Source organism: Staurois parvus, unplaced genomic scaffold, assembly GCF_062004578.1.
Source record: "Staurois parvus isolate SC_StPar_1 unplaced genomic scaffold, SC_StPar_1.0 ptg000006l, whole genome shotgun sequence".
Classification (NCBI taxonomy): Eukaryota; Metazoa; Chordata; class Amphibia; order Anura; family Ranidae; genus Staurois; species Staurois parvus.
The window spans coordinates 8298686-8310761 of NW_028317802.1; the positions used below are offsets into that span (position 1 = coordinate 8298686).

The following is a 12076-nucleotide window of genomic DNA, read 5'->3' on the forward strand; positions in this document are numbered from 1 at the left end:
TCATTGTGTCCCAGCACAGCCAGATAACTGACCACTCTGTGCATGCCTAGTTTAGTCAGTTTTAATAGATAAGCAGAGGGACTGACAGGAACACCAGGGATTTCATGCAAACGAAACACTAAGAGGACAGTATACTTTTTCACACAAGTACATGGTACAGCAGACACATACAAGGAATATGAAATGTACAGTGTACATATTCTTCAAAAATGAAGTCTCACAAGATTTTTCTTTGTTAACCCTGTCCTCCAGGGAAGAAAGTGCTTGCAGCATTTGTCATGATTTTCCAGGTGGTGTTGAAGTTGAGCTAGCATGGACAATAGTGCGCCACCTCTCCTTCCACCAAAGTCTGACCACGCAGATCAATGTACTCTTTGATAGTGTTGGTCTTTAGCACGAACGCCATCATTCTGCATGGGCAGGGGTCAGTAGAGAATATAAGAATGGTGACTGGTAAACATTCCCCTGCACTTACAATGAGTTGTCAACACTGGAAGGTGCTATTGACAGCGCTGCCATTGTTGGCTGCTCATTGAAATTGCAGGGGAATGTTTAGCATCAGCCAAAAAATAGACCACACAGCCCCACCAGTGCTCACTGATACTTTACAATTGTGAGTCCAGTCTATTTCTAAGCTGGTAATAAACATTCCCCCACACTTACAGCAGTAGCAAATCAGTCAGTGCTAGTGGGGCTGCCAATTGACTGACCTGTCATTGGAATGTACACAATACAATGCAAGCAACAGGGGACACTTGGCATACATATCCATACTTGAACTTAAAAGCCAGGGGAGTGTGTGCAAAGCAAAGTGAGAGTGGGCAGTGGCTTTAGTGCTATGCTATGCTATACTATACTATGCACCTACAGCCAACTTTTAGAGCAAAACCACAGTATAGATCAGAACAGGATCAAGGACTACATGCACTTGGTGCCTTGGGAGTTCAAATTTTTATCTTATGGCGATACTTTTTCTCTAACAGAGCAGAGGTACCATTAGCCTCCAGTTCTGCTTTAAAGTGATACTAAACTTAAAAACATTAGCAACAATAGACTGTGACCTGATGCACTTAGTGATGTGCCTCCATCCCTTAATATATCCATACAACCAATTTATTTGTCCTGGAACTTTAAATGAGGCACAACACACTTGGCCAATGAATAGTTAGTTTCCATATATATACTTAATATTTTACCTTGCAGATATTGTGCATCTACTCCTGAAGCAGTAAACTAAGAATCACGAAACACATTGAGTTTTTGGATGTAATTTTAATGTAATTATATATTGACATCTGGACTGTATATGGTCAATTGTATATCTAATTATGTATGAAATGCATTAATATGGACTTATTACAAATCAACTTGTTACCATTTTATCCTTTTTGTAAGCAATGACAAGTTTTAAAAATGAATGTTCCAAGCTAGTCATTTGTTGGTCGTGTGTGCTGTGCCTCATTTAAAGTTCAAGGACAAATAAATTGGTTGTATAAACTTAAAAATGTTTTTTACTTTAATGCATTCCTTACTCTCTGTCCTCCCCCTTCCCTGTGTGAAAGGGAAGTGAGGGGAGAACAGATCCAGCACTGCGCCCGGCTGCATCTCTTCTGGTTCCTGCTGCTGTCAGTCAAATTCAGTGAAGAGGAAGTGGGGGCAGAGCTAAGTCCCACTGTGGGTGTCAATGGAGCGCAGCTCTGTAGACACACAGCTTGGGATAGAGCAGACATCGTCTGCCCCATACCAAATGGCTTGCTATGGAGACACAAAGAAGGGGAAGAGCCAAGATCGCCAGCAGGGGAACCCAGAGAAGGAGAATCAGGGTTGCTTTGTGGAATACCACTGCACAGAGCAGGTGAGTATAACATGTTTGTTATTTTAAGTAAAAAAAAGACTTTAGTAACATTTTAAGCCCTGAAACTGGCAAAAAAGTACAGTGAAACTAAAAAAAAATGAAATGAGAGCATTAGCCTGAACTTTTAGTTCTTTATTGGTTCTTTAATTTTAATACTTTTTCCTTGAAATAAACCTAATGATAGCATGATACTGGACTTTCATTTCTTGTTGGTTCTTTCATTATTATAGTTGTTATTTAAAATAAACCTGACGTCAAACATTGACTTTAGGTTGGTTGATTTTCCTTGCAGCTAATGTTTTTTGCGGTCTTTTATAAAACCTCAGCCACAGGAAAGATTCAATTTCAACTTCGTGAAGGTGGAGCTGGAGGATGTGGTTGGCTTGAAACTTTTTATATTAATCTGATACAGATAATGGTAGAATACAGTTTACTGCAAAAGGCAAACAAGTGTTCTTTGTAAAAGCCGGATTTCTTTTTAATTGCTGAAGCGATAGGATTGGGTTGATTTGCTACAAGAGTAGTTCTTGAGGAAGTACACTGAGCTGTGCACATCTTCCCCATTGATGACTAGGGAGATAAAGGGGGTTACTGGGGCTGAGCTGAGCTTTTATGTAAAAAGTTGACATTTGCATGCATTTTCAGTTGCCTATACCTCTGGAGTTACTATTCTTTTCGATAGTCTTTGCCACTGCTTATTCATTTTATCTTCATAGGTTCTGCTTGAATTGTTCATGTTTGTGACAAGTGCACTATTTTAAATGACCAATAAAATCACAAAGATGATCAAAAGGGAAAATGTATAAAGAAAGAGGCCAGGCCCAGGGAACACCCCCTGACCTTTTTAGCAATGTTTATGTCTCCATGTTTCTCTTTCAACCTTATTTCTGTTCCTTAGCGTCGTCTCCATACAAGAAGAACTCTGTCAATGTTCTTTGTAAGTATATATGTGGTAATATACACCTTTGCATGTGCACTGATCAGTCACAATGCATGTCAGTTTTGAGACATCAAGTACAGTAGCATGACAGCCAAATGTTGTGAATGCTGGTTTCTGTAGTCTTCTGACTTTTGTAACCATTTCTGCCTATTAAAAGACTAAACCAAAAGATGTCAGCAAATAGGACATAATGTACTTTGTAGATCACTTACCTCTGTACAACCTAACACCATTGATATGCAGCTATATGCATCTAATATTGTCACAAAAGTTTGCCATAAATGTAATTTTTAACTATATATTGAATTTTGCCAATGTTGGTTTCTGTATGGTGTGGGAATGATCAACAGATTTGCTTTTGGTTGGGCAAGTTGTTTCTTTGCTGTCCAGTTTGTTTCATACCCCTGAGCCCCATAACTCACCAGTGTGGTTCTCCATGTATATTAAACCTTTTAAAGAGTAGAAACCTTTATGTAAGCATCATATAGAAGTGGTGACATTTTCTCCCCATATCTGCTTGTTCTCACTGGCCTTGCTTTGATCAGTGTCTTCTCTGTAATGCTGGTGAGAGTCATTGGAGTTCAGTAAATGAAACAGGATATTTCTACTGTAACAAGATAATGTTAAATATTTTCCAGTTTCCTAAATAATTGTAAGACTACAATCTATAGGGACAGCCAGATGGGGGTCGCAAATCTTTAATTGCATAGTTTATCCAGGCAGAAAGAGAAATGCAGCATATCTAAAGCCATGTTTTAGGTTTCCAAACGCCACCAGCAGAGATACCTGTCCCCAGTTAGCATGGTGTAGAGAAGGACCCTTTCTCTTTATGTGGAAGCAGTGGTCCCTCTACAGAGGTTTGACGCGCCTCTTGTATAGTCAGACTTATAGCTCTGCTGTTAGGAGTGTCTAGCACTCCAGATCCATCACAGCTGCTGGTCTCATTCCAGCATTTTGGTTTTGGCTGTGATACATTCACGCTGCCTGTCCACCTGCAAGGTGATTGACATTCCCAGTCTCTGGGTGGAGACCAAACCTGATTTAAGCCAGCCAAGGCTGCAGTTTAATGCTTGTGATATTGTGTTTGTAAAATGTGCTGCAAGCTCCTTGTCTGTCTACCCTGCTTTGCTGTTTGGATTCCCTCGTTGACAACTTTGGATTTGATATCGACTACTCCTCAAACTCTGCCTGCTTTTTGACTAAGGATCTGACTGACTATCCTGAACCTTACCTGCCTTGTACCTGGACTGTCATTGCACCGCTCTGCCTGTCTGCCAGCCACAAGTACCTGATTTATTGCTCAGTTCATGTCCACTCAGCAGAAACTAACCTTAGGTCTTCACGTCAGGGTAAATGCACCACTGAGCAATACTGTTCTGATTTCCACTTTTGGTCACCTGACTCAGGGTGGAATGACCCTGCTCTAAAAAGCCAGTTCAGGTTAAGCTTATCAGACTTAGTCAATGACTCCTTAGTACACTACCCTGAACAAAAGTCGTTAAATGAAGCCATGCAAGTAAACATCTATGTAGACAGGCATTTATGGGAAAGGCATACTGAAAGGTTTGTTTCTTTGCCACCTAGTATGCTGCCCATTTCTTCTCCATCAGACCTTCCTGAACCCTCTCAACCTCTCCAGGATGAGGAGTCAAGCAAATTAGAGCTAACCATTTATCCACTGGGGAAAAGTCTAGAAGATCCCAGGGACTCTGCTTGTATTGTGGCAACCTCGGCCATTTTGTCAGCAGCTGCCCCAATAAGCCGGGAACTGTCAAGAGTCTAGTGCGGGTGTGGTCTGCTTCTCTAGACCATACGGTGCCAGGTCCCCCCCCCCCCCCCCCAGACAAACTATTTGTTACTGAGCAACTTCTGCCATGTTCTCTCTTCACCTCTCAGCTTTCATAGATTCTGGTGCTGCTAGCAATTTCATTGATAATGACCTACCACACAGTCTACAATTTCCCTTGACTAAGGTGCATAAACCATTTTCACTCTTAGCTGTTGATAACTCTCTCTTATCCATGGGCCTGGTCACCTTGTGCACTGTACCTACTACTCTGACCATGGGGACCCGTGTGCCTATTTGTAACTCTTTTGTGGCAAATACCAGTACTGCTTTTATATGACAAATTATGTGACACTGACAAATTTATTGAATCCTCTATAGACCACCTCTCCAGTCATTTGACATAGTCTGAATCTTTTCCTCCCAGAGGCCGAACTTACCCAATGTATTGCAGTCTGTGCTCATTCTAAGTCCTCAAAATTCAAACCCTCTGGAATACCCTTACCTTTGCCTACCCCTAAATGCTCTGGGGTCACACATCCAGGCTAACTTTTCCCCAAGGTCTGCCTTTACACCTGCCGATGCAGTTCAGTCTGCCTCCATACCTGCTGATGTGGTCCAGTCTGTTTTTACACCTGCAGTCTAGTTTGCCTCTACATCGGTTATTTTGGTCCAACCCATGCCAATTGAGCCTCCTGCAGGTTCATATTGGGTGAAGAATACAGAAGGCAGCTGGCCGAATGGGGCAGCCTATCCAAAGGATAGATGGAACTTCTTCAAAAGGTTTGAGTAGATGTAGTTGCAGTAGGATGAGGCCAGGTTACTGATAATCCCAAATATGATAATTCGACCATTTCCTAAAGACACTCTGCATTCAGCCTATGTTCCAGCTATCCAGCTTTACTCCAGTGACACAGCCTGTCATTACTGTCTACTGTCCAATTTGGCTCCATAGACTTTCTGCCTGGTAACCAACCTGACCTCACTGATCCCCACCATTGCCCAGCCTGATGGCCCTATGCTAGATTCCCCTGATAGTCCAGTGTTCGATGTCCAGCCTGTTTTTAAGGGCCAGGGGGCCTCTCCTCAGGAGGAGGGGGGGTAATGTCAGGAGCATCTAGCGCAGCTGATCCATCACAGCTGTTGGTCTTATTCCAGCATTGTGGTTTTGGCTGGTTTTGGTGATACATTCACCCTGCAAGGTGATTGATGTTGCCAGTCTCTGGGTGGAGACCAAACCTGATTTAGGCCAGCCAAGTCTGCAGTCTCATGCTTGTGATATTGCATTTGTAAAAAATACTGCAAGCTCTTTGTCTGTCTGCCTTGCTCTGCTGTTTGGGTTCCCTTGTTGATGACCTTGGATGGGATATCTACTGCTCTCTGAACTCTGCCTGCCTTTTGACTACATATCTGACTCACATTATCCTGAACCTTGCCTGCCTTGTACCTGGACTGTCATTGAAGGACTCTGCCTGTCTGCCAAAGTACTTTGCTCAGTTCGTACCTCCCCCAGTGTGGTGGCTAGGCACTATAGCATTGTGTATAAGTCCTGGGGGCAACTTAGTACCAGTAGGCCTGCTTGCCTTATGGGAAAGGGGGCTGTTATAGGTGAAGAACACAGAAGCCAGCTATAGTGTCTGACCACCTGCGTTAGAGGAAGGTGTGACATCTGCAATCAGCAAAGCTCATACTCCTTCTCTCATGTTCAGGTGGGCTTTCAAGTTTGAACTTTACATTAATGTCTGTCCTGGGGACTTTTGTTACCCATTTGAATAGAAATAGTGAATCCACATTGAGAATAAACCTAAAATGATTTTGCTTTAAGGCCCCACAGCTTACAGTGTCCCTGCTAGGAATCCAATTTGGTGTAGATAATTCTTCTGTCACATATTTTTCTGGAAAGACAGATTCCAAATTGCAATGCATACTGTACATTTCTGCAGTCTTACTGTTAATACTACTGCAACTATCCTGGATGCTGAGGGATCAGCAATACCAATGAGCACAGTGTGAATGAAGTTGTGGAGGCCAAAACTATCCTGGACCATCTGCATTTGTGCTAGAGAATAGGCAGTCTTCACCTATTTTTGCTTTGCTTGAAGAATTAATGGCAGACCCTGTTATGTGGAGTACCTCTCCCATCTGTTCTTTCCATATATGACTTCAGAGGCCTCAGGCTTTCCAGTGCCATTATTAGTAAGTATGCTGGGAATTTGCTTCCACCAATGCTGCAGAGTTTCATTCCTTAGAATACCTTTATTCTTAAACCAGTCGTTAACTATTGCATACATATACACTATATTGCCAAAAGTATTGGGACACCCCACCAAATCATTGGATTCAGGTGTTCCAGTCACCTCTATGGCCACATGTGTATAAAATAAAGCACTTAGGCATGCAGACTGCTTCTACAAACATTTGTGAAAGAATGGGCGGCTGCTCTCAGGAGCTCAAGCGTGGTACTATGATAGGTTGCCACCTATGCAATAAGTCCATCCGTGAAATTTGCTATTAAATATTCCACAGTCAACTGTTAGTGATATTATAACAAAGTGTAAGCAACTGGGAACAACTGCAAAAATGACAGAGCGTGGTCAGCACATGCTGAAGCACATAGTACGCAGAAGTCACAAATTGTCTACAGAGTCAATAGATAAAGACCTCCAAACTTTGTGTGACCTTCAGATTAGCACAACAGCGCGTAGAGAGCTTCATGGAATGGGTTTCCATGGCCGAACAGCTGCATCCAAACCTTACATCATCAAGTGCAATGCAAAGTGTCGGATGCAGTGGTGTAAAGCATGCCGCCACTGGGCTCTAAAGCAGTGGTGACGTGTTCACTGGAGTAACTAATCACACTTCTCTGTCTGCCAATCCGATGGATGTGTCTGGGTTTGGCAGTTGTCAGGAGAACAGTACTTATTTGACTGCTTTGTGTCTAGTGTAAAGTTTGGTGGAGGGGGGATTATGGTGTGGGATTGTTTTTTTAGGAGTTTGGCTTGACCCCTTAGTTCCAGTGAAGAGAACTTTTAGGGCGTCAGCATACCAAGACATTTTGGATAATTGCATGCTCCCAACTTTGTGGGAACAGTTTGGGGATGGCCCCTTTCTGTTCCAATATGACTGCACAACAGTGCACAAAGCAAGGGCCATAAAGACATGGATGAGCGGGCTTGGGATGGAGGAACTTGACTGGCCTGCACAGAGTCCTGATCTCAACCCAACAGAACACCTTTGGGATGAATTAGAGCGGAGACTGTGAGCCATTCCGCCTTGTCCGACATCAAGTGCCTGACCTCACAAATGCGCTTCTGGAAGAATGGTCAAACGTTCCCATAGATACACTCCTAAACCTTGTAGACAGCCTTCCCAAAAGAGTTAAAGCTGTCATAGCTGCAAACGGTGGGCCAACTCAACATTGAACCCTACGGACTAAGACTGGGATGCTATTAAAATTCATGGGCATGGAAAGGCAGGCGTCCCAATACTTTTGGCGATATAGTGTATTCATAAATAATACCCATAAATCATATTAACTGAAAAAGTAACGGGATAGCATTGCAGAGCTAGGGAAATTGCCTGTTAAGTTGCTGCTTTGTGCAGTCGGTGACACAAGCTTTAGATAGCATGACTGAGTGAGTATAAATTAAATTACAAGTATTTTTAATGTTTAGCCACAGACTAACATGAGTGTACTTCAAATTGCATGTGCATGTAAGGTAAATTTACTTATCATGTGTTTGTGTATTGCTTTTTGCATGAACTGTACTTTAAAAAAAAACTAGCATCAAGTGTCTTCCAATTTTCTATTCTGCTGAGCTGCACAGACAACAGGGTTAGAGGAACTTACCTGTAAAAATAAAAATGTTCATTGAACATTGCAGCTAACGCACCTGCCACTGTACTGGTGTATCATATGGGGATATCATACCCAGTGCTGACCACAAGCCAATAGGACATGTTCCAATACCTTGGGGTATGCAGCCATGCAATGTTCGAGAGACAGTTTAATTAAGCCAGGATCTTGTGCCAAGTAAACAGTCTTTAGGGAAAAGAGCTCAGCATAATAGAACAGGGGGACAGAGAAGGGTTCTGTATGTGCTAGCTCTTGAAGTGAACCTGCACTTTGCCAGTAAAAACAGGGACAGGTTCCCTTTAATGTCCCACTCCCTAGTGACACATACTCATCTTATGTCACTCCTCGCAGCTTTATTTAACCACCAAGATCAAAGAAAGAAAGTCCTGTGTAAGTTCTGAATTTCTGCAGTTAGAGCTTACAAAGGACTGGAGGGAGTGATGGATCTGGAACAATCAACAAGCACCATCACTGTCATATGGAGTCATTTACTTCACTATACCTGAAAGTAACAGGCACTTATTTCACTTCATTAAAGCAAGCCTGTTGCTTTGTCCTGCATGAGTGAGTGAAGCAGAAGTCTGCTTTAAAGCTGCAGTGGTAATAGGAAAATGTTTATGTTGATTTCTGACATAAAATTTTGTATTCTTTTAGCCCATGAAAATGCATCAGGACTCTCTAGAAGAGCTTCAGGAAAAACAAGATGATGAACATGAGCCTGTGTATGAAGAAGTAGGAAATTTCCACAGCATACCACAGGCAGAACTAGACTGCATTTTGTCAACAGAGCGACTTCATTTGCCTCCCCCACTGGACCGGACCAAAAAACCTGTACTAAATCCCAATCCAGACAAGATAAAGACAACTCTATCTGCTCCAACAAAGTCCAGCTCCCCAGAGAGGTCTGACAAAGAGCACTGTAACAAGACTCAGTCTTTAGACCGAAACCTCTGTGTGGAAAATTTCAAGACTTTCCCAAGCGATAGCAATAAAACAGTCATGGCAGACAGAGGTGCCAGTCCTAGCATCACAAAATCATATTCTCTCGAAAGGCAGGTGGAGCCAAACCGAACTCAGCTAGGTACTACAAGAATACAGGGTGGGAAAAGCACACTTGATTTGAGCACATTACCACTGTTTTTTGAGCCAGCTGCCCCCTCAGACTCATCAAAGGTTCCTGTGTGGAAGAAGACCTCTCCTATTTCCATGAATATGCAAGAAAAGCTAGTACAGGAACTTAACACCATGCTTAATAAGAAAAATGATACTGGGTCAGGAGCAGGCCAGCAAGTGACGTGACCTAGTACACCCCCATCACATGAATTATCTTCAGTCTTGAACTGCAGCACGGCACTCTGTTGTATATTAATTTAAATACAGAACATGAGAACAAACAATGATAACTGTAACCATGAGCTAATATGGCACTATGAAATCATTGGCTTTTTGCTTTGATATGTCATAAATGTAATCTAAATATTCTTTGTACAAAATTATACATGGTCATCTTTAGATCAGTGCCAAGATTCAGCACATTGCTTACTCAATATCCATTGTATAAAGACCATGATGTTTTAAAATTGTTTAATTCTTGTGACTATTAAGTTATATATTTTATTAAGGATTTATGGTTATACCAGTTGGAAGGTTTATCTCAACCTGTTGTTTTTTAAGCTTATTTGAATTGTAGCAGGACATGAATTTGTTTGGGAGCACACAAAAAGGTCAATCATGGCTTACAGTATATAATGGCACTCCAAAATCATACATGTTTGACATTAAAGGGTCTGTTTATCAGTGTTTACACCCAGGATTTACACAAATTTCACATCATTACACCCATCTTTCACATATGATTAATTTAGAAAAATGGGTGAATTTTGAGTGAAAGAATTGATAAATGGACCACTAAGACATTTTCCACCAAAACAGTTTTAAAATGATCCAAGGGCTGGCTAAAGTCAGGTTGGCAGGCTAGAGTCAGGATGGCAGGCCAAATGTAATGAAACATGTTTGTGATGGAACCGTTTGACTTTTTTTTTTATTAAAACACTTTTAAAAATGCATTCCATTTATTTCTCTTTGAGTAGATGTTAAATGATTATGCTTGAAAACTAAAACAAGAAAACCAAAAATGCTTTTTCTTTATTTGGAGGTATAAATTTGCTGGTTTATCACTGATTTGTAATGGTCACCATAGGATAATAATTTTGATAAGTTTTATATTTTTCATATTTATATCTTAATGTTATGAAAAAAATCTGTCTCAGAATGATGAGTTTGTAAAAATTATGCACTTTATTGAACTTTTAAGTTCAATATACAATAGTGAACATAAAACATAGTATGTATCTACATACACATATACGTGCCGCGCTCCATGATAAACTGAACAACTCAGTTGATCCTTGCTGTACCTCCTGAAATTCATTCTGTTGATGGTCCTGTTGGCACCAACTGTCTCAACAAAAGTCAGTTTTCTAGTGGCAGCTTGAGGAAGAAGAATGTGGAGCCATCTTGGTTTGTTTAAACTATGATCAGTTGAGCCCATTGTCTAGAGAATGGAGGTATCCTTGCCATTAGTTGCTCAGAACTGCTGCGTAAGATAAAACAATCTTACCAAGAGACTTCACAAGGATAAGGCACCATCTGTGGCTCTTTTTTACATGGTTCATTGAGAGGAGGAAAGATCATCTTAACCATCCCTAAAGAAACCTATTGAGGCTAAAGTGTGGAAGGAGGGAGGCCTCTGGTGGCAGAAATAAGGCAACCCATAATATGGATGGAAACACGCATATAAAGTAAAGATTCCCACCTTGTCCTGTGAGGACAAAAAAGTGTGTTTAGCCAGCTTGTCTGGCTGACAAGGAGGTGAGCGCACACCTATCCACAGAGCACGGGGAGTGTGGCACAATACACCTCACTTGTCACTGAAATATTATAGAAGTATAAAGAGGACTGTTTATATAACCGGTTTAAATACTGGATGAACATTATTTTGATATGCACTATATGTTGCACTTGCTTGAAGCACATTTATTTTGTTCGCGTTATTGCTTGAATTTTCACTAGTATATGAGTTGTTCAGTTTATCATGGAGCGCGGCACGTATATGTGTATGTAGATACATACTATGTTTTATGTTTATGTTTTTGCACAGATAATGAGTATTGTGTAAAGTGCTGATGCACCATTAGCTATATATGATTCTAGTTATTTACTTATCACGTTAAGGGGAGTATCACATTTTGGCTCACGAGTATTATCAATCACATTTCAATATACAATAGTATATGGGAAGTGTACACAATCAAACATACAGAACAACCCATCATGAATAGTCCGTCAGTAATTGATGCTTTGAAAAAAATGCCTCTAAATAGGATTTCCTAAGTATTTGCTGGAGTCAATTGACCACAGATACTTATCTCAGACAGACTTCAGTTTCTCCAGGTGTTGTCTTTTGGCGCTGAAGATGGGAGAAGGGTAGACGTAGTGTGTTCTAGCATTGTATGTGTGTCATTACACAGGCACTGCAATGCACCCCCCCTAGTAAACTTTGCAATAAAAAAAATTAGTTCACATACATTGCAATACATGTTTAAGCTGGCACAACTGTGTATTTGCCTCACATTGGCA

At 41.2% G+C, this 12076-nt stretch overlaps 1 protein-coding gene across 2 annotated transcripts in view; it reads left to right on the top strand.

Annotated features, from left to right (window-relative positions):
* ARAP3 (ArfGAP with RhoGAP domain, ankyrin repeat and PH domain 3) overlaps positions 1 to 10503 on the top strand; it is a 215320-nt gene extending 204817 nt beyond the window's left edge. The window contains exons 33-34 of one of the 2 annotated variants that reach the window (XM_089653443.1): positions 2754 to 2792; positions 9092 to 10503. In XM_089653443.1, coding sequence (XP_089509569.1) covers positions 2754 to 2792; positions 9092 to 9736 — 684 coding nt within the window. In that variant the 3' untranslated portion in view covers positions 9737 to 10503. The remainder of the gene's footprint in view (positions 1 to 2753; positions 2793 to 9091) is intronic. The other variant, XM_089653498.1, reaches the window with a different exon arrangement.
* Positions 10504 to 12076: the final 1573 nt, after the last annotated feature.